Here is a 23,293-nt window from a genome sequence, read left to right as displayed (position 1 = left end):
ATCTTGTTTCTCCTCCTTCTAGTGTTCGTCCTATCACGTGTAAGTGGGTCTATAAAATTAAGATCCGCTCTGATGGATCTCTTGAGCGCTATAAAGCGCGTCTTGTGGCTCGTGGCTTTCAGCAGGAGCACGGCCGTGACTATGATGAGACTTTTGCCCCTGTGGCTCATATGACCACTGTGCGTACTCTTCTTGATGTTGCTTCTGTTCGACGCTGGTCTGCGTCCCAGCTTGATGTTCAGAACGCTTTTCTTAATGGCGAGTTGAGTGAGGAGGTTTACATGCAGCCTCCTCCTGGGTATTCTGTTCCCGATGAGATGGTTTGTCGTCTTCGACGTTCTCTCTATGGTCTGAAACAGGCCCCCCATGCCTGGTTTGAGCGTTTTGCCTCTGTGGTGACTGTTGCTAGATTCTCTCCTAGTTTTCATGATCCAGCACTTTTCGTTCACACTTCTCCTCGTGAACGCACCCTTCTTCTTCTCTATGTTGATGATATGATCATTACTGGTGATGATCCTGAGTATATTGCCTTTGTCAAAGCTCGTCTTTGAGATCAGTTTCTTATGACTGATCTTGGTCCTCTTCGCTATTTTCTTGGGATTGAGGTTACCTCCACTTCTGATGGCTTTTCTATCTCTCAGAAAAAGTACATTCAAGATCTTCTTGCTCGTGCTGCTCTTGGGGATGAGCGCACGGTTGATACTCCTATGGAGCTTAATGTTAAGCTCCGTCCTACTGATGGTGATCCTCTTCCTGATCCCACACGTTATCGCCATCTTGTTGGGAGTCTTGTTTATCTTGTTGTCACTCGTCCTGATATTTCTTATCCTGTTCATATTCTGAGTCAGTTTGTCTCAGCTCCTACCACCGTTCACTACAGTCATCTCCTCCGTGTCCTTCGTTATCTTCGTGGCACGATCACTCGTCGCCTTTTCTTTCCTAGTTCCAGCTCTCTCCAGCTCCACTGCTACTCGGATGCCACGTGGGCGAGTGATCCTACGGATCGTCGTTCACTTTCTGCTTATTGTGTGTTTCTTGGTGGTTCGCTTGTTGCTTGGAAGACGAAGAAACAGGTAGCGGTTTCCCGTTCAGTGTTGAGGCTGAGTTGCGGGCTATGGCTTTGTTGATTGCTGAGGTGACCTAGTTACGGTGGTTGCTTGCAGATTTTGGGGTCTCCGTTACGACACCCACTCCACTTTTGTCTAACAGTACATGTGCTATCAGTATTGCACGTGATCCGGTCAAGCATGAGCTGACCAAGCATATTGGTGTTGATGTTTTTTATACACGCTCAGGTGCAGGATGAGGTTGTTGCGGTTCATTATGTGCCTTCAGATTTGCAGTTGGCGGATTTCTTTACAAATGCACAAACTCGAGCGCGGCATGACTTATTACTCTCCAAACTCAGTGTTGTGGATCCACCATGAGTTTGAGAGGGGGTGTTAGAGTATATATCTGTATATCTGTATATTGTAGTTGGGGGCTTCCTGCATATTTGCGCATGTACATGTATACTATATATTGTGGCCTTTGGCTCCTGGTAATACAACAAGTATTTGTTAATGCATTGTGATGTTGATTTCGGTAATTAAACACACTCAGAAATTAAATGATAATCGGTTTAGTTCATTTTATTATTTTTGTCGTTTTAGATTGATCGGGTCTCTCGATCTTGTACTCTCCCGGCAACCATCGCTGAAATCTGAACGCCGCTCCTCCCTTCTCCAGAATGTTCCCTTCCATCCCTGCCACGGCTTCCCGCGTCCTCTTCCCCGCCAACGCCACCGCATCTCGCCGCGCCATGGCCACCGCCGCAGCAGCCTCCGCGACCCCGCCGCCTCCGCAGCAGCCAGCCCCCAAGGCGGTCCGGGTGGTGGTGAAGGGCCGCGTGCAGGGCGTCTTCTTCCGCGACTGGACGGTGGAGACAGCGCGCGCGCTCGGGCTCGCCGGCTGGGTCCGCAACCGCCGCGACGGCACCGTGGAGGCCCTCCTCTCCGGCGACCCCGCCAAGGTCGACGAGATGATCTCCCGCCGCCTCCCCGTCGGGCCTCCTGCCGCCGCCGTCACCGCCGTGCTCCCTTCCCCTGCGGACCCGCTCGACCCCTCCGAGGGGTTCCAGCGCAAGCCCACCGCCTGATGACGACTGTTTTCTGATGTGGTAAACCCCTAATTGTTTCGTGTTAATAATTTTTATCACGATATTGAGCGAGACGTTAGCGTGTTGAGTGGTATTGAATAGAACTATTGGAATTGGAATTACTGTTCCGGACGGCGAGTTTGGTATCGATGCACTCTGCTCCTGTGTGATCATGGGTTTTGGGGCATGATGAGGTGCTGTGTCCGATAAGCAAATATACTAGCTGCATGATTTTACTGGCATTTTTGCAGAGTTATAACATGAAACCACATGTAACCAAACCAAAATTAGGTGTTAGTACAGACTTGTCTCTAATCGTTTCTTACACACTTTTATTACTGGTTACACTTAATAGTTCATCGAACCTAAAATTGAAGAAAAGGTGTAGAAGCTTAAGTTATAACTGGTAACCACCCAGTTGAGCTTGCGAGCTCGAACTGTTCAGAATTAGCTTAGCCCACCCTCATTCCACGGGCACGCTCCCCAAAACCCAAAAGGACAACCCTATCCAGCCATCTCCCCTGCCCTAGGCAGCAACTGAAGCTCTAGAGTATATTCCCCAATTCAGCGAGATGTCAGCCTATTAGAATCAAACTATTGGAATTGGAATTTATAGTTACAGCCTTACAGGATCATGGGTTTGGCGTTTATTGAGCCACTCTGCTCCTGTGGTTTGCTGGTCATGGGTTTTCCAGCGTGATGAGAAGGTTCTCATCAACAAATATACTAGTCGCGGGTTCTTGCTGACATTAGCAGTGCTATATAACGAAACCTTGTGAGATCAAACTCAAAGTAGGCACTAGTACAGATTTTGTCCCTAATCACATTCTACAGTTCTGCTATTTGTCACTGAAATTATTAGTTGCACTTAGTTGATCCTAAAACTGAACAGAAAGATGTGCACAATCTTATTTTGAGCTCCGCGAGATCGAAAAGTTCATAATGATCTTAGCACACCCTCATTCCCCGATCTTCAGTACCCAAAGGAACAGCCCCCACTCCTCAGGCCTTGTCCGCCAACTGAAACTTTAGAAACTCAGATTTGAATATTCGGTGATCCATTAGTTCCACATCATAAGGCTGTGAGTTACCACATTTGCTTTCATTCACCTGGATTAAACTCCTACAGTGCAGTGTGTGTCTGTGCTTATCATATCAAAGACAGAGCTAAAAAAATTACTCGAGAGCATCAGTAGAAACAAAAGGGTGTTATGATTCTTTTATTTTCAAGAAAATTTATCAGTGCTGCTGAGTTGTGATTTAAGAATTATGCTGCCAAGATCAGATGGTTTCTGACATTGACAGGTTTGTCAGAAAAATTTGCCATCAGACACTTCCATATAACCTGAACAACCCTCATCCCGAGCTATTAACTTTAAGCATAGCGAGCAGAACTACAAATTTCTTGAAACCTGATATTAGCTCAACTAGCTAGTGAATCAGCAACATTACTCTCTGTTCCTGATCTCCATACAAATCCTGAATTACATATGCATTTACCTCAATCTCCACAGATCTATCTACCTTCTTCTAGCTAGCTAGACCTGTACCTGCATAGACAACATAGGGAGTACTAGATTGCATGTTGTTACTCACTCAAACATTTTCTTGCAGCTCCACCATGGACTTGTCATCCCCCTCCCCCGCCTTGTGGTGCTGCACGGGTTTGAACTTGTATTGCCTAGCGCATATCAGGTAGTACACCAGGTTCATGACCTGCAGCAGCGTCACAACCCAGTAGAAGTAGTCCAGCTTGCCATGGTTGATGTTGTCCGGCAGCCAGTTGGATCCATCAGGGCCGGCGCTCCACCGGTGCACCACTGTGATGAGCAGTGTGCTCACGTAGCTCCCCAGCGAGATGGAGAGCCAGAAGAGTGCCGTCGCCGTGCTCCGCATGCTCTCTGGTGCCTGGTCGTACATGAACTCGAGGTGTCCCACCGAGTTGAACGCCTCCGCTATCCCGTGCAGGGCGTACTGTGGCACCAGCCAGTATGCGGACAGCGGGGCCGTCCCTGCATCTGTGGTCCCCCCAGCTGCCGCAGCCTCCCTACGGTGGCGCTCGACGAAGCCAGCGACGAGGGAAGCCGCCACGGAGATGGTGAACCCTATTCCCATGCGGTGGAGAAAGGAGATGCCGCGGTCGAGCCCCGTGTAGCGGCGGGCCAGTGGGACGAGCGCACGGTCGTAGACGAAGAGGGTGATGAGCATGGGCAGCAAGGAGAAGACGGTCATCGACCCTGCAGGGATCTGGAAGGATGACAGGTGCGGCACGACTCGGCGGTCCATGGTGCTGGCTTGCTGCAAGGAGAAGGTGCCCTGTTGCGACGATGCAGTGATCACAAGGATGCCTGCTGCCCAGATCGGTCCCATGCGGATTACTGATTTGAGCTCCTCTACTCGGTGCACCGTGCTCAGCCGCCACATGTTGGGGACAGGGGCTGGCGGCTGCTTTCCTGAAGTGGCCTCCGCCATGAGCAGGTCGCCATCAGTGATGATGGCAGCGCGGTCGAAGAAGCTGCACGACAGAGTCAAGTAACAAATCAATTTGTTTTGAGAATTCCATGTTCAAGGAGCTTGCATTTCACGAGAGGAAAAGCCAAAAGAGAAACAATGGCAGGAATGCTGCCATGGTTGCCTCCGGTGTACCGGCCTTGCTGCTCTCCGACCGATGGGGGTGCAAGGTGACACCTACTGCTGTCTGCTAAAGCGGGATGCTAGAGGAGGGGAAATCAAACTGGTGCATGGAAGGCTAGAAGCCCGAAATCCTGGTTGAATTTCACTTGAAACCTTTTAGTTTTTTGTTGTTGTTGAGTAAAACCTTCCAGTTTGGAGGCTCCGGAGATGCTGTGAAAGTTCGTTCTGGGGAATAAACCCAAGTTGCAATTTCAAAGTTGTCCTAATTAGAAGTAGGTAGTTTCAAACCTGATTTAGAAGTATTCACATGTCTGGATTTATCCCGACTGAATTGGAAGTTGCAGACTTGATTTGAACAAAAGAGGGTATCTGAATTTGAATGCGCTCCGCGGTTTGCTATTTGCTCAGCTTGGGAACTGCCAACCAAAAATAAGTTTGTCGATTCGGCCTGGAGTGGCTCCTTCATCTTTTTGGCAGCCTGGCTCCAGTGGAGAATGACTAGATCTTTTGGGACGAATTAAGGCCACGGTTCAGTTTTTGAATAGTTGTCAATTATTGTTTTGTGATGCTGGACATTCTGCTACTAGAAATGGTCTTAAAGCAAAATAAAGATTTGCACCCTTGCTATTTGATTGGCGACTGCCGTGAGTTGTATGGGTGAGGCGGCTGGTCGATGTAACATAGATGAGAGCTTATATCAATTTTTTTTTTACTATCGAGCTTTCATGCCTGATAATATTAGACTGACTATCGTGCTTTACATCATTTCTTATCAGCATCAACTTTGGACAGGTCGTTGGCGATGGACTAAAACATTGAAACACCCAGCATCGTGTAGTGTTTCCTGGGGTAAAGTTTGCTAGTATTTAGTGTCGATGGACTTCAAGATTTAACACAAAATTATGTGAAGGGTAGAAGTTTATTGACAGTAAGTTGCCGTGGTTAAGATGTAAAGTGTGGCTGTTTTGAAATAAGGAAAGTACGATGGCAGTATGGATTAGGGAAGATGGCGTGGAGTGTAGAAAACTACTAGTGTCATTAATTACCTGCTCATCTTGGTAACTTGTAAGGGCAGAAAAAATGTCAAACCACGTAAAGGCCACCGAAATGGGATGGATGTTTAAGCTGCGATGGCCGATGCCGACTCGAAGTCTCAAAGTAATGGAGGTTTTGGGTACAAACGTGGGAAAACAATACTCGAAGACGGCTTGTTTTTGAGCCAGAAAGTAGAAAGGAACTCAGATTGCAACTTCTGTGCCAGAATCCAGAGGAGGATATCGTCTTAGCTCAGCACGGGCAGCTGTATTTTTGGCCGCATTTTGCTGACATCGCCTTCTCATCTCCTACGTCCCGTTGTCCATAAATGATCTAAATGGACTATTAGGATATGCTTCGACTAGAGGAAATTCTATGGACCCAACCCAAGAATTCCTTGTAGAAAAGAAACAGAAATACTTACCGGAGCTGGCTGGTGTGCACGAGCTTGCCGTACATGGAGATGGGCGCGTCCATCTCGTCGTTCTCGTACAGCCTCCCCGTCTCCCCGCCCGCCATGTCCACCCGCCGCTTCCTGACGGCGGCGACGACCACCTGCGCGAGCCGCGTGAACGGTGACCCCACGGGCTGGAGCCGCCTGTACATCGGGTAGCCCGCGACGAACGCGGCGAGGGAGATGCCCATGCACGCCGCCGGCACGCCGAGGCCCCAGCCCCAGCCCACGTTGTCCTGCACGTACACCACCGCCGTCACGGCCACCAGCATGGACGCGCCGTTGCAGAAGTAGTACCAGTTGAAGAAGCCCCATGTGCGGGCGCGCTCGGCCGACTCGGACTCGTCGAACTGGTCGGCGCCGAACGCCACGATGCAGGGCCGGTACCCGCCGGCGCCCACCGAGTTCAGGAACAGGCAGAAGTACAGCACCGCCAGCTGCCACGGCAGCGCCTGCTCGCACGTGCTGCCGCCGGCGATGGCGGTGTCGCACGGCGCGGGGCGGAACTGTGGCAGCGCGGCCGACACCGTCAGGAGCGCCATCCCCTGCCACAAGCGCCGCCACAGTCAGCTCTATCTCTTTCGTATGCATCTGTTTGTATGTGTGTCAGTGTGTGTACGTACGACTTGGTAGACGAGGGAGGCGCCGGCGATGGTCCAGAAGCGGCCGATGACGGCGTCGGCGAGGTAGGCCCCGATGAGTGGGGTCATGGCGGAGGTGCCGCCGAAGTTGGTGAGGGTGGTGGCCGCCTTGGCGAGCGGCATGTGCATCTGCTGGGTGAGGTAGATGAGCATGTTCGTCGAGAAGCCCACCACGGCGAGCTTCTCCGCCACCTCATTGGCTGCCGCGCGAGCAACAACACAAAGTTAAGCAAGCAAATAAATTCAAATGAATTTGCAAGAGAGTACTATGCCATTAATTTTCTTACCGAAGATGTAGGGCATTGTTCTTAGGCCGCCCTTCTTCTTGCTCTTTGTCCCATCCATGGCCGTCGCCTCAGCCGCCATTCTCTGTTCTCGTGGTGGCGATGGTGTACGATTGCACGTGTTGCCACCGCTTGCTGCTCCCTCTATGGCGAGTTCGTGAAAGCAGCTGTAGGCTTCACATATTTATAGATAAGCTACCACTTCGACTCTATAAGAAAAGCTTCCAAGTTTATTTACAAGGAAGAGGAATTGTCCGAGGTTGATTGCATTATTTATGTGCTCCACTAAATAAACGTACGGGTACTTCTGTCCCTGGCCAAATGCCGTTGCCAATCTCCTTTCGGCATGGTCCCTTTTCACATTTCCGAAAGAGGAACAAGGTGAGTCCCGTGTCCATGTGACAAACAAGGTGAGGGTGAGACTTAGGGCATCATCAGCGGGCCGGCACAAACGATAGAGGGTGTTCAATGTGGTGACCCGGCATACCACTGCATGGTGTAGTATGCAAGTCTGATATAACACCAATGAAACACCGTTCCACTAGTATTATATCACTCAGAGTGGTACAACAGAAACATATGCGGGTCCAAGGTATGTCTATAGAATTACAACACCGACTCTGTTACATAAGAGCATCACAGCCTCCTACTTTACAATGAGGTAAAACTACAAATAACTCCAGAAGAACGACTCGTAGTCTAGTCCTATCACGAACTCTATTTGTAGAGTATTTCACTAGCTATAGAGGCTAAGAATAGATTCTAGCTAAATAGGAGCTAGGTTTAGGAAGCTAGTTCCCTTCTATGGCTAAACTAGGTTTTCTTCTTGTTGGATGTGGTGTTGGACTCCTCTGACAGGTTCCTGTCTCTTGAAATAGCTGTTGACTCCTCGATCTTCGCGTTGTACTGTAGATCCTCCTTTGATGCCTCCATATCTAAGCAGGGGATTTAGGAGTGGGATGAGTACGAGCGTACTCAACAAGTTCATTATAGGAAAGAGGTGTTTAATGCACTAGCTACAGCATTAGACCAGAAAGTCTAATACCAATGCAAGTTTTCATAACCATTTCTTCAAAAGGTTGCTTTTATTCAGAAGAACTATGTCCGTCAGCCTTCACCGGTTTACTAGAACTTCATGGAGCTCCTTTCCGGCAGCGTTCGCAGTTCCATATCCCGGAACAGGGAGTGACAGGTCACGGTTCTTTACACTCTGCAGAGGTGTGTTGCTTTACCCATAAGAGATCTTAACCTTGGTGCCAACCGGGAATGACCCGTCCACACTTCCTATGGTGTGAGGCCCGGTATAAGGTCTAGCCAATCATGTTCCTCCGCTACCTCGAACACCCACCCTTTGTTGCATGCCCCGACCCTGGGTCCTCGCCGGTCCCATTATTCCCATATATTTCAGGGTGGACCCCGACCACGACGACAGTCTGGGATCGAACCAAACTCCTTCGCCGGTAGCTGCAACCCATCATAGACCGCAATACCGTGGGGACTTAGGACTCCCCAGCCTCACCATCTTGCTCCTTCGGGCGACAAGTGTACTACGGACTATGCCGTGGGGACTTAGGACTCCCCAGCCTCACCAGCTTGCCCCCTTGGATTACAAGTGAACGAGAGGTGGAAACACTTTTGACTACTCCGTCCCACTCCGGATCTTATGGTTAACACGGGTATTACGGCACAAGAATCACTGGCGACATTTGTTGTTTAATCCTAGATGGATATAAACCCTTGCAATGGAACCTCCACCATATCAACACAATCCATGGTTCCATTGCCCACCACATAGTCATATTCATAGTTATGAAAATAGTGGTTTTGGTTTTTATGCAATAGTGATAATCATAGTACTTTGCAAGTAATTTGGTAAAGATAATCAAATGACATGAGCAAGTGATGAACTTGCCTTTCTTGACTGCAAGATGATGCAGGCAAGGTCTTCGATACGCAATAACTTCAAATTCTGAAATAGAATCATCGTCCGGTAAGGACGATGTTTAAAAGATTGGCAAGGATGCAATAATGCGTAAGAATGAGATGCAATCGTTCTAAGCGTGACCTAACCCCGATGATTTAGGATTAGTGAGTGGTAATGATTGGTTTAGGGTGTGTTGCACTTTTAGAGTGATTCACATACAAGGTTCTTATTCAGGTGTGATTACTTGGTGTTATCAACAGGTAAATAATACAGCATAATAATCATTTGAGCACACAAAGAATGATAATTGGTATAATGTTAACAAGTAAAGAACAGTGGTCAGTTTTAGTACTATATGGTATGGTTAATGATTAATTGTCATATATTTTAAAAGAATAACTTTTGAAGAACATGTACTTTGATAAAGAACAAGTATGGTAATTAGGTTTGTGGTTTGCTATAATTTATTCTGGTTCCAAGTAGTTTCTGGAGTAAGTATAAGATGGATCACAACATAGTTGGATTCATCAACAACTAGGGCTTGTAAGGTTGAGATAAGCCTAGGCATCCTAAGCAATTCATTATACTTGGTTGTTGTCAAGGTTGGTTTATCTTGCTAGTGATAGCTAGCTAGGGTTTATAGGTCCTTATAAGCAGGGTTAGTGATGATTCCCTATTTTCTTCAAAAGAATAACTTTTGAAGAACATACTTCTTAAATAATAAGAAGTATATCAATTAGGGTTGAAGTGATCTAGGTTTTACTGTTGGTTCTATTAAGTAAGGAGTAATTGACTCCTGAATAGGATGATTCATAATTATGAAGTATTTGTAGGGTTCAGTGGACTATGGTTATATAATGATAAATATTGGGCCTAGATGCTATTTGGGTTCATCACAATGGTGTGATGCTAAACATGGATGAATAAGGATGATGGTTTTGACAGTAGAAGCTAGGGTTTAAACTTGGTTGATCCTACTTGATCAACTAGGTTTAGTGATATGCATACATGGAATACTAATTTGCTAGTGATAGGGTTCTACATTTTATGTGGACATAGGTATGTCTTTTAGTTGCTAATGGTGGCTCTATGATTTGAATTAAAGTACCATGATCACCTGTTCTAACCTTGGGTTTAGGTTAGAAACAAATTAGGATTCACATGTAATAATGGAACTAGGGTTCCTAATTAAGTTAGGGTTTTAGGAGTCACATGAAATGATAGGATTTTAATATCATTCCAAGTGAAATTTAGGGTTTGCTATTTACAATTTAATTCTATAATTAATAACTTCATGTTGGATTTGAAGTTATTAATAACTTTGAAATAAAAATAATACTAATCTTGGCATTTTATTATTTTAAAATAATTAATAATTAAGGTAATTATTAATTAGGGTTTAAATTCTATTATTAAGGATTAAATAAGTTATAAATAAAGAAAATTAGTGTTAATGTTTTCTTTATTTACCTTACTGGTTTTTATTTATTTTAGATAGTTTTCCTAATTATTGAATTTTAATTGAATTTAGAATTAAAGTTAAAGGCTTAAATAATAAGTATTTAATAATTGGATTTTTATTAAAAATAAAAATTTCATTTTATATTTTTATTGGATAGAGTTTACTTTTCTAAGAATTTTGATGTTTCATTTATATTTTTCTGAGCTAAATTGAATTTTCTACTTTTATTTGAAGTTGCAGTAATTTAAATGGGATTTGAAATAAAACAGAAACTACTGAACGTACGCGGACCTAAGCTACCCCTAGCCACTGACTGGTGGACCAGTGGTCCACATCAGCGGCCCAGGTGGCGATGATGTGGCATGGGAAGCTGCTGGCCGGCGGCCAGTTGCCGACGACGGCGGCGTTCCCGGGTTCCCGCGGGGTCACGCGCGGGCTCGTTGGAAAGAGGGCGCCGAGACGAACCCGATGGTGGCGGCGCCGCTCCTAAAAGGTCGCCGGAGCTTGCTCGCCGGCGAGGCCGAGCGGCAAAGCTCCCGGACCAACGGTGCTGTGGCGTTGCAGGGGGCTAGAGAGAGAGCTATGATGCTCTGGAGGTTCAGCGGCTCACCAGGAATACGAGGAGCTTGGCGGCGAGGTGAGTGGAGGTCTATGTCGCCGGAATTGCTCGATGCCGGCGCCGGAGAAGACGGCCAGGCATGGTCGATTGCGAGCACCTCGGCACGATTCCTTGCGCACGGTGAGCTTGTAGACCATGGCGGTGCCGATGGTGATCACGGTTGGGCTTGGGGAGGCTCTGAACGGCGGCGAGGGAGATGACCGGGGCGAGCTAGGGTTGCATCTGGAGCGAATTTTGGAGCAGGGGAGGAAGAATTCGAAGCTCCAGGTCGTCATTGGGCTTTTATATGGCGCTGGAGTGCGTGCCTCATCACACCGTCGAGGAAGGAGGAAGCGCCAGCGAGGGAGAGGAGGAATTCCACGGCGTCGTGCTGTCCAGCATGCCAGAAGAAGAAGATGAGGATGAACTCCTCCAGATCTTTTTAACGAAAGGGTATGGCTAGGGTTGGGCTGGTGCTGGGCCGATGCTGCTGGGCTGCTGGTGGGCTGCAGCGTGGGCTGTCCGGCCAGGTGAGGCAGGTAAGCTTCTTCTCCATTTTTTTCTCTGTTTTTATTTCTCCTTTTGTATATTTTCTATTTTAACTCATATTTGAATTCCATTCTATTTGCAGATATTTGTAATTATGCTAATCCATTCAAGATTTAGTATACTGACTATTATTTCACTATTCAATTTGAATTCACATTTTATACTAGATTATTTGCATATTTGTGAACTTATTCAAAATAGCAAATAGACATGAGTTGTTATTTTCACTTCAATTTCCTTTTTGTTTTGAATTCCTATTCAATTTAGAAACATAAGAGTTGATACCTTCTTCTCAAGGTATTTCTGAAGTTATTATTATGTCTTAGTTCCTAATTGAGAAATTAATCACTTGCATGTTAGTTTCATGTGAGCAACATTTTATTAAGGTTTTGTAGGTTTGATGATAACCCATATTCATTAGCATTTGTGTTATGATCTATTAACATTTTGAAATACCTAGAGTAGATATTACTCTCCTTAAGGTTGGGTCTTAATTAAATAGATAAGTGGTTGATAATTACACTTAAGGTTTTAATTATAAGATGTATCACAATGGTTTTTCTCAGGTTTAATAATTGAAGCATAAGATTTTATTAATATGCCACACTAGGGTTCTAGTGATATTTACCTAATGGCCATTGATTTAATTCTCAATTATGGTCTAGGTTTATATGGTAATCACCATAGTGATACCATAACTAGGGTTGAGATATAATTTTAGTTTGTATGAATGAGGTGACCCATATTGCATTGGCTAAAGTTTAATCTCCCTATCTATGATAAGGTTACTTGCTTAATACCTTATGTGCTTCCCTAATTACTAAGAATTTGAGAATTGGTTTTATCTTCTACCAATTAACTTCTATTATTTTCCCCAACTTATCATTAAAGTAACTAGAATGATTATGGTTCTTTTTATAGTTAACTTTGGTTATATGGACTAATGATTTCTCACCATATAAAGTATGGAGTTTTACTCTAAAGTTTTCTTAGGTCCTTTAATTGAGGAATAAATGGATTATAGATGTGCTATAGTCCTACTTATGATCACCTAGTGATCCACAAGTTGGGATTGAGATATAAGTCTGGATTTGCTTACTAGTGATCCCCCTATGATTTCATGTGGTGAATAAGATCTACTAGTCATATAAGTGTTAGCATTTGGATTATTCTCCCATTTCTCCAAAGTATGGTCATGGATTAGGCTTGATCCACTTGTTCTTAATATCCTTATCTCAAGTTCTTAGGGTTTATGATCATTACTCAATTTATAATGATCAAGGTTTGGCTTCTAAGTTATCTCTCATTAAATAGGTTTCTCACTTCCATGATCAAGCATTGTCTTGATCAACTAGGGTATAATACTTCTAATTTACCTTCCTGAATGGGACTACTATGGTTGCCTCTAAAGTTTATATCCCAGGAGAATGTCTGAGATATTATGTTAAGGTTCTACTTAATCAATGATGATATAATCATCAAGTGTATGGATAGTTATCTCCCTCATATTCAATTGTTTCCTTAACTACTTAAGTGTAACACCATAGCTTGGGGCTTTCTTATAAAGGAATGGTTTATCCTAGAGTTTATGGTGTACTCACCATATTTCAATAGGTATCTAGTCTAAACTCCACTTGGCTATCTTGGTTGAATTAATCTCCTCCTTACTTTATCAATTCATGGATATGTTATTATTCCATGTGATACTAGGTTGTCTCACCACTCCCAGATGAAATGGTTAATCTCCTAATACTTTTAGTTCACAGGTTGTCCTTTATTCTTAATTAGGTAAAGCTAGGATTGATATGAATGGACTCGCTCATTTGGAAAGGACTTCAATGCTAACCTAAGGTTATTCTCCAAAGATAATGATGTGGTCACCAATATCTATGGTTAACATAAATGGGTTCTCTCTCTAGGAAATGTCTTCAATAATATCCTAGGGTTTCTCTGAGATGATGATTTGAATACATGGATGTATATTCAAGGTTTAGTTCAAGGTTTATCATTGATCCTCTAATAAGTAACATGGAACTCTCACTTCTCTAGGTTTGATGTATATTAATATGTAGTAGAGAGGATTATATATTTCTAGAGTTTATCTCCTTGTCTTGCTTCCAAGAATGAAGTAAAATAAATACCATGAGATTCATGGTAGGATCATGGATTAGTTTAAGACATGGAGAAGATAAGTGGAGAATAGTTTCTTCAATTATTGTTACTTGATTTCCAATTACATGGATGTACACATGTTATGGCTAGGAATATCATGTTGTGATATTTAATAAGATCAGGTAGTTGATCATTGAGTAAAGTGTTGTTGTGTTGATTATTAGTTCCATTTGATCTAACCCCTTAGATCAAATTATCTCTACCCAAAACAAAGTTTTAACAAAGTCACATTGAGGTTTATAGCGCTTGACTTGATGAGCTACTTCAATTCCACCAAGGTCAAGTGAAACTTCAGTTACTGTGACTGTTTTACTTTAAAGCGCGAAAATTCCCCAGATTTTCTATGCATGAATGCAATGCACACATCTGTTTCCTTTATTTTTGTAACCCCATTACCTGGGATATTACATTCAAACATGTCCGCGTGGACAAGGGCACGGCCTAGTGGTGTGACTTAAACGGGCGAGCCGCGCGAACCTGTTCGCGGGGATCCATTTACAGCTAAAATTTGGACGGCGGTCATGCGGATGCGTGCACTTTTCCTTCTTGTTCTCCACGGGTCCTTCTATCAGTGGCACATTCACACTCCACATCCGCCGCTCTCATAAGAAACCATCGACATAGTGGCCAAAGCCCTTGCGAGCGATAGAAGAGGGATGTGCTGCTCACAAATCTCTTATCTCTATTTTATTTACTACATGTTTGCACTTCATTTCTATATGTATGCATAGCTGCAGGAGAATCCTTAATTCCGGCCTATTTCCATCCATTGAACACAACCCAATTAAGATTAAACTAGATAGGTCCAGTAAACATAAAATAAAATCAACTAGCAAGTCTTGTAGATGTTTCCTTTACAACACTTTAGCAGTGCTTCCCAAGGTTCGATTAAACCTAGGTCTTCTATGAAAAAAGCTTATCATGCTACAATCCATAATCCGGATCGAAGGTATCAACCTACCTATCTACCCAAGAAAGTTCGAATTTCCCCAACTATTACTTAGTGGATTTGAAAACTCTAAAACCTAATCTCACCTCCTTCTGTACCATAAAGAAAAGAACCTTATATTTTTACCCACCCTTATCTAAAAAGAAAAATAAGTGTCTCTATTTAGAGATTTATCTACTTAGATGAATAAATCATACTCCATTTATATTATTAACGAATATGTATCCCAATCCATCTCGAGTAATTTGTATCAATACCTATTCAGTAGATCCTTTTTTCTGTGCCAGGAACCAGATTGGGGGTCCTTGTTGAGAGTGTGCATCTAGAGGCTAGCTTGGTGTTGAACTAGCTCTTGATGTGGTTGGGAGCCTCCAAGTTGCATGCAGAGTCTTGCTCCAACCTTGTGTGAAGGTCAGATGCCTTGACCGGCCTTACTTAGTGGAGAAGTGGGTATGTCTTCATGGTGTGCTCACCGAGGAATAAGGTGACGCATTTTTGGCGGTTGGAGGCCTTCATGGCACCGCACCTCCTCAATGTAGGTGTACTTTCCTTGGGAAGGAACCACGGGAAACATCTCGTGTATCACGTCTCCACCCCGGTTGTCTCGCTTCCTTTACCTTGTTCTCATTACTTGTTTGAGTTTCCTCACCGCCATAGAAATGGAAAAAAAGACGAAAAATAAAGTAGCGTCTATTCACCTCCCCCACCCCCAGTCTAAGGATGTGCGGTGACCCTGCATACCACTGCATGTTGTAGTATACAAGTCGTTAATATGATCTGTGTGAAGGGACTTCTTCACAAATATCACATCCCTCATAGTGGTACAACAGAAACATTGCAGGTCATAACACTCTAGATTATATTACAAACATGATTTTAACAAGTTGGTATTCTCACAGGTCCGATGAGAACACCCTACGATATTACTTAAGTACTCTTACAACTCAAACTTAAAGACCATGACGAGCTCAGCAACTTATTTAGGTAAGCTAGTACGCTGCTCGGCTCTAAGATGTCTAGGGTAAGACTCTATTCCTCTGCCTCGGTGTTGTCAGCTCCGTAGACTATCCCATAGTCCACGCCTTCAACTCCTCCTGAAAGATCAGGCTCTTCGTAGACCAGCTCATAGTCGCCTTCCGATGCTCCGGTGTTTGCCTCCTCTTCAGGTTCACAGTCTAGCAAGGGTGTCGAAAGAAAGTGAGTACAGAGGTAAGTTCAAAAGAGAAAAGGTGTTCGATGCACTAGCTACGATCATTGAGCAGAAAATCTCACGTCAATGCATGTTTCGCAAACATTTCTTCAAAAGGTTTATTTTATTTTGAAAACTATGCTCGCCAGTCTTCACAGGTTGACCAGAACTTCACGGAGTTCCTTTCCTGCCACGTTCGTAGTTCCCTTCCCGGAACAGGAAGTGACAAGCCACAATTCAATACACTCTGCAGAGGTGCGTTACTTTTCCCATAAGAGAACTTATCCTTGTTGCCATCCGGGTGTACCTTCCCGTCCACACTTCCATGGTGTGAGGCCCGGTATAAGAACCAAGACAATCACTACCTTCTCTGCGACCCTGCATACCCACCGTTTTGTCCATCTGCACATCCCTGGTAGACATCTCCCGATCATATGGCTTTACACTCGATGTGCTACGAACAATCCATCATAGACGGTAGAGCGCTCTCATCCACATGGATGGGGATTTAAAAGTATTTCCCAACCTACTGCGGTGTTGTCACAACACCCAACCAGGCTCTATCAAGTCTGTTGATATGCAGAAGGAAAAAGATACAACTGACTTCCCCAGAGCCATTATAGATCTCATGGTTAAGGCGATATGTACGTCGCTAGAATCACTAGACGGCATTGGTGATTAGTCCTAGATGAGTAGAACCCTTGCAATGGAACCTTCACCAATAACACATACCATGGTTCCATTGCCCACCACACAGTCATATTCATAATTGGAAAAGTAACATTTTATTTTCTGTGCAGGAATGATAAGTATATTGCTTTGCGAGTAAATTGATAGAAAATAATCAATATGACATGAGCAAGAGTGAACTTGCCTGGTGACTGCGAGATAATGCAGTTCGAAGATTTGGATGGAACCTGGACCTCGGGTTCTGAAAAGAAGCATCATTGTCCGATAAGGACAATGTTATAAAATCCAAATGATGCATGCATGAGTGCATTTTTTTATGTTGAATCCCTTTCCCTGGAGTATCATTAAGGTTTGTGGATTTAAATCTTCATTTAAATATTTATGCCTTTGGCAATAATTTATAACCTTTAAATTATTTAATAAGATTTTCCTGAAAAAGAAAAGGATTTAAGAGTAATAGAATTTTCCTTTGGAAAATATTTATTTCAAATAAAGAATTTGAAATAATAGAGTTTTTCCCCTTTTTGTAATATTTATTATAAAAGAAACGCTTTGGAATATTAGAATATTTCATTTTTGGAAAATATTTATCCTTTAAAAGAAGGGATTTCTATTTTCGTGCCCTCGGTTCCTTAGTTGTGCTCAGTTTTCCCCAGCTCCTTAGTTTTTCCTCAGTTTTCCCCAAGACCTTATCTGAAACCATCACAAGTGCTGTAACGGCCAGTTGCCCGACGGTTGACCGTTATCTTCTAACTAGTGTGGCCACTTAGAGCCTGCAAAGACACGTCAGACCATCCATCTTTGTTTGACCGTAAGCATCGCTGTATCCCTGACCAAAACGCGCACGAGTGGGGCTTCGGTATATCGAATGACAAGTGGGCCATGGCGCTGATACAAGGGGCAATACACGGGTAGGAATAGATTTTTAAACGGAGCTCTACAGCGATGGCACGGAGGAGGTGGCCTGCGGGGTGCCGAGATGAGATCGACGTCCACAAAGAACTGCATGGTGGCGAAGGGAAAGACCTCGCGGTGGTCTGTGGGGTCCAGCATAGCGGGGCGGCGTGGCCGTGCCCACAGCGGCGTGCATGCATGTTCGGCATTAGCATCAGCATGTACGTTCGGCATTGGCCTCGGCGGTATCTCTGGTGTGTCAGTGATCGAATGAGGGGACGGGATTGAGGGTGCATCCCGACGGTGACCTAGCAGTGGCGGCGAGCATAGCCGTTCTGACCATGCCGATATCGGCATCAGCATCGTTTGGAGGCTGTGGTGCTCGAATCAAAGTGGGATTTGTTTCTTGTACGCCAAAAGTGATTTGAAACAAGTTTCGTGTTGAAGGTTAGGTAACGAAAGTTTGTAACTAAGCCCAAAATTATACTAGCGCCATGGTGAGATTCTTTTTGATAGAGCTATACGGTTGGGCAAACTTTTTTGACACTTTTTTAGATAGGGTTCCTTGTTGTTACACGTATGGCATCATGTATGGCAAATTTGGGGTCATTTGGAGATGTTCGAAAAAATCACTTTGCTTAAACACATGCCGTTTTGTCTCACTGAAACTAGCTTTTCTAACAAGGTGATTTTTTCTACCTTCTCTAAATGACCTCAAATTTCATACAGCTGATCTTCTATACATAGATAGATAGATTGTTTCGTTTTTACATTTTTCGACCTTTTTATTTCCCTTTATAATACCCAATTGATTTTCAGGTCAAAACCTCGAAAAACAGCATCATGTATGGCATCATTTTGGCCCTAAATTTCAAATTTTGTGAAACTTTCCCTTTTATATATTCCTTGTTGTTATAGATATGGAATAATGTATGCCAAATTTGGTCAAAACCTCAAAAGGGATTTTTTTCTACCTTCTCTAAATGACCTCAAAAGTCATACAGACGATCTTTTATACAAAGATAGGTAGATTGTTTCGTTTTTACATTTTTTTGAACTTTTATTTCCCTTTATAATACCCATTTGTTTTCAGGTCAAAACCTCGAAAGTTAACATAAGTAGATGGTGAACCCTTCCAAACTTCAAATACAGAGATCCCTAGATAGATTGGTTCGTTTATCACTTTTACCGTGAATAGTAATGGCTACAAGAAATCGGTGATGGTTTATCATTTTTTGCGTGAAAAGTAATGGATACAACAAATCGGTGATGGTTTATCATTTTTTCGTGAAAATTAATGGCTACAACAAATCGGTGATGGTTTATCATTTTTTGCGTGAAAAGTAATGCCTAAAAGAGTTTATAATCTTTAGCGCATGAAAATGAATACAGAAAACCGCCCTTTAGCATACTTAGAGAGTGGAAGGTAACCGCCAACAGAGAGAGAGAGGGGTTATCCTGCCCGTTAGATCATACGATCAACGGTCGGCGGGCACGATCCGCGTGACATGGGCTAGACCAATCAGGGCAACGTTGCACGTGTGCGAGAATTTGTGGAGGGAGAGGGCAAAACTGAGTAGTATCAAGAAACCAAGGGCACCTGTGTAATAAACAGACTAAGGGATTCAAATATGAGATTTAAAAAATGGAAAATGCGTGTTTTGTACAATGAAACCCATCTTGGCCTATCTCAAACTATTTGCAATACAAATATACATGAGTGTGAGAATTGTGGCCTCATTTAGACAAAGTATGTTTTGGGGAAAGCTGTTTTGGGAAGGGCTTATTGTGGAAAACCATGCACCTTCATAGCTACTAGGTGATTTGAGAAAGCCTTTGAGAAGTGGCAATTTGTGGTAAAACTTGATTTATCTATGACTTATCTATGTTTTGAGAACTGGCAATTTGTGGTAAAGACTCCATGAGTATGTGCCACTATTTTTCGGAATTTTTTGCACATTAAATGACTCATTTAACTAGTTAATCCCATTTGTTGACTGTCTGTTGTACAACCACTTGACGGTAAAACTGAGCATATTGCACTAGCCAGTATTAGCACTCAAGGGGAAAACTGATCACACAAAAAATGCTAGTATAATACTCGAGGTTATACCTGAGTATATTTAAATTTCCAGGGTTAGACTCGAGGACGCATGTTGCGGTGTAGAAATGGAAGACGTGCAATTGTTGACGCGTAGACGCGGGTCGCGGTGCAGAAGTCGAAGACGTGCAATCGTGGACGTGTGTCGCATTGCAGAAGTCTAAGACGTGCAGACGTGCAGCGGTGGACGCGTAGGACACGGGTCGCATTAGCCACCCCTCGCCTTTATAGACGCCTCCTCCCACTATCTCTGTCACTCTCACTCGTCCACGCAACGCCGCCTCTCTCACGTCCCATCATCTTATCCAAAGTAAAAAACGCTCTCCCTCCCCCTCTCCTCTGCCGGCGAGATAGACAACGAGAATTCCAATCCCATCGTCCACGGCGCCATCGGATCCAAGCGCGACGCCTCCCTCTTCGACGTCGTCCCCTCAACGGACGTCGCCGCCGTCCCCTCAACGGACGTCGCCACCGTCCCCTCAACGTACGTCGCCGCCTCCTCCGCCGATGCATCGGAGGCTGCTGCCGCCGGTCGCGGTCAGATCCCGCCGGGATATGACCCCTACGAGTATGTGCCGTACGTCCCGCCCCCGAACCCCTACGACACCTCCATGGAGGATGCATGGAGCGAGGTAACTACGGTTTGCTTCCTTTTTTGTTCCCCATTCCTTTTTGAACCCTATTTTTGATGGTGTAGATGGATCTGTAGATGGATGAGTATTGGGCTAATATTTGCGCCGATTTTATTCCATTTTGCTTTGATCCCTTCTTGATTTCGTTTAAGATTTGGGGTTCGGCCGTTCGGATAATTTATGCAAGTAATAATGGGATCTCAATCAGTTAATTTATGCAAGTAATCATAGGATCTCAATCAGTTATTTTATGCACGAATCAAAAGATATCAACCGTTTAATCTTGTAAATAATATGGAATGTGTTCAAGTTCAGATCTGGAATCTGTTTCTTTGCCTATGATGAATCAGTGGGCACAAATTTTTACAGCGAGGGTTCAGCGAACCATTGCTGTGTACAAATCTGTTGTGCATGAGCTTTGGTTCGCTGACTACATCCCTGTAGACATATAATTGTGTCCACTCTAACTGAGGCTGCCTCTGTTTTCATAACTTTGTTATCATGCACGTTAGTCATCGTTGCAACTCATTCACTAATAGTTCTCGTTTGATATGGATCAGCTGTCTGGCAGCGACGTCGGCAGCGACGACGAGCACCATGACATCAAGACTCGTCAGGTGCTGCGGAGGCTGCAGGTCAGCCAGTACGTCTCCTACTTTGCTAAGGGTGCCTACAGGTGCCCCTTCTGTAGTAGGAGGGTCGGCGGCACTGACTTCAACTGCCTCCTCACGCATGCCGAGAACATCGGCAACACCTTCCCCAAGGTCGGCCCGTCGGTGAACCCCCACTCCTTCCGCGCCAAGCACATGGCGCTCGGCATGCACCTCCGCAGCTTCCAGCGGGTGGAGATCTCCGCCGGGCGCATGCCTCCGCTCAAGCCCAAGGCTCCCAAGGGGAGCAACAAGTGGAGGCAGAGGCAGATGGGGTAGGCGGAGTCCTAGACGTGTGACATAGGCATCCCAAATGGGCCTGCCGAAGATGGTACCCGGGGTTTACTGGAGGCCCAATACCCGAAGAATAAGAAGATTCGGGAGCCCAAGATTTACTAAGGAAAGATAGAGTTGTAATAGGAAGTGTTGTTTGTAATCTGGCGGGATGAGTTAGAAACCGTCCCGGACTCTGTAAACTTGTATAGCACGAATCCCTCGCTCCACCTCCTATATAAAGGGGGAGTCGAGGGACGAAGAATCAATCGAATCATTGTCTGCAAACCCTAGTTTTCATAATCGTCGAGTACTTTTCGGCTGAAACCTTCGAGATCTACTTACCCTCTACTTCCAATTAAACCCTAGCCTACAATCCATAGGCATTGACAAGTTGATACCTTGTCAATTGGCGCCGTCTGTGGGAACTAGAGGCGTAAGGAGCTGATCTCGATGGCACGCTCAAGATCTTCGACATCGTCAACCGCAAGCAACACAATGGATCGAGGTAAACAGATCGATGCTGGTCTTGTCGATTTTGTTCCTCACCCACCCTCCCGTTTGGATGCATATGCGTATCTGGCGGAGCCCATGGAGATGACGTTCGGAAGGTTCCACTTTCGCGTCGAGAAGGAAGGATCGTATCGTGTCGAGATTCCGATTTCGTCGGGATCGTCGGCGGTCGATTCCGATTTTTCAAACTATGCATCGTCAACCGAGTCAGGAGAAGAAGAAACCTCGGCGACATGCTACGTCAGCACCAGAGCAAGAGAGAAACTCGCCAAGATCTTCAACGACATGTCGTTTGAGTCATCTGCGGACTCATATATAAGCGATGGCTCAAGCGATGTCGATGATTGCGACTTCATCGACAAATCTCTCACAGTGGGCAAGGTCTTCATCAATCTCAACGATGATGTCACCAAACCCAACGTAGATCTGAGTACAAAATATCATCAGATTTACGCCATTGAAGATCAAGAGGAGACATCTGAGGCTTTCGACGATGGGAAACCCATACGTTGATCCCTCCAATCTGCGACAAGGCCTGGGCAACAAATACGTCGGGCCGAGCCGCGAGATAGAGTTCAACTGTCACAAGCAGCGTGGGACAGAGCCACGAGAGCTATGAACGGCACAGAACCAATGGCTACCACGGCCACACCAGAAGAACTGCAAGCATATCAATATAGGCTCGCACGAGCTGCCAGGGAATTGGAAAAACAGAGCCTGAGTTGGACAGGAGAAAGGAGGCAGCTTCTACCTCCAGCAGGAGAAGGGCAGATCTAAGTCGACAATCTAGAACCACGGGTGATAGCCATCGGGAGGCGCGAAACAGAGCAAGATCAAGGCTGCAACACATACCCGAAGCAGAAAGAGAGCACTTGGTCCAAAACCTCGACATGTCCTTTATGTCGATAGATACAAGAGGAAACATCATCCCTAAGACACCAGAGGCTGGGTATATGGCGACACATGCTTTTATCCTTGCATCTAAACCACCTCCGTGTGATCCAAGGGAAACACTTGTACAATATGGCGGTAGCAGGAGTTGGAGCTATGGGGACAGCGTTTGTATCAACGCCTCCCGAAGGAGCGGCAAGACAAAATAGTCCACGACCTGCAGCAGCAACGGCAAGACTCGAAGGGCCAAGTGGAGCAAGAGACACAGCCGCACAAGCAAGAGTCGACAGAGCGCGGCAGAGCGAAGGGATCATCGGCAATCTCCGGAGTTGAACGACGAAGATATGTGTGGCTTGCCATGCTTTACGAGGAGAGTCCGAAAAACTCGAGTCCCCTCGGGATTCAAGTTACCCGATAACTTCAAGAAGTTCGACGGCCTCCAAGATCCGTGAGGATTGGCTAGTCGACTATCCGGAAACGGTGAAGCTCACGGGAGGAACTAGGGCAACAGCCATGCAAAGCATCCAGTGCACTTGAGTGGAGCCGCACGATCTTGGATAAAGAAACTCGCCCCAGATCCATCGACACCGGGAAAGTTTCGAGGATGTGTTCGTCAAGAAC

At 45.0% G+C, this 23,293-nt stretch overlaps 2 protein-coding genes across 3 annotated transcripts; one reads left to right on the top strand and one right to left on the bottom strand.

Moving 5' to 3' along the window:
• Positions 1 to 1,665: 1,665 nt before the first annotated feature.
• On the top strand, positions 1,666 to 5,900 carry LOC127317326 (uncharacterized). Of its 2 annotated transcripts, none has more exons than XM_051347877.2 (2): positions 1,666 to 2,158; positions 5,564 to 5,900. In XM_051347877.2, exon 1 carries the CDS (start codon positions 1,730 to 1,732, stop codon positions 2,135 to 2,137), a length of 408 nt encoding a protein of 135 aa, XP_051203837.1. In that variant the 5' UTR covers positions 1,666 to 1,729; the 3' UTR covers positions 2,138 to 2,158; positions 5,564 to 5,900. The 2 variants fall into 2 exon arrangements, with proteins under 2 accessions (XP_051203837.1, XP_051203836.1); XM_051347876.2 differs by having other exon boundaries at positions 5,548 to 5,900.
• LOC127317325 (protein NRT1/ PTR FAMILY 3.1) lies at positions 3,479 to 7,420 on the bottom strand. Its single transcript, XM_051347875.2, has 4 exons — positions 7,189 to 7,420; positions 6,884 to 7,101; positions 6,231 to 6,805; positions 3,479 to 4,652 (listed from the first exon to the last, which is right to left on the bottom strand). Exons 1-4 carry the CDS (start codon positions 7,265 to 7,267, stop codon positions 3,734 to 3,736), a joined length of 1,791 nt encoding a protein of 596 aa, XP_051203835.1. The 5' UTR covers positions 7,268 to 7,420; the 3' UTR covers positions 3,479 to 3,733.
• Between the last annotated feature and the right edge of the window lie 15,873 nt (positions 7,421 to 23,293).

The sequence above is a fragment of the Lolium perenne genome, chromosome 7 (genome assembly GCF_019359855.2).
Source record: "Lolium perenne isolate Kyuss_39 chromosome 7, Kyuss_2.0, whole genome shotgun sequence".
Taxonomy (NCBI): domain Eukaryota; kingdom Viridiplantae; phylum Streptophyta; class Magnoliopsida; order Poales; family Poaceae; genus Lolium; species Lolium perenne.
The sequence above is the reverse complement of the archived record's forward strand: the minus strand, read 5'-3'. Positions and strand labels throughout refer to the sequence as shown.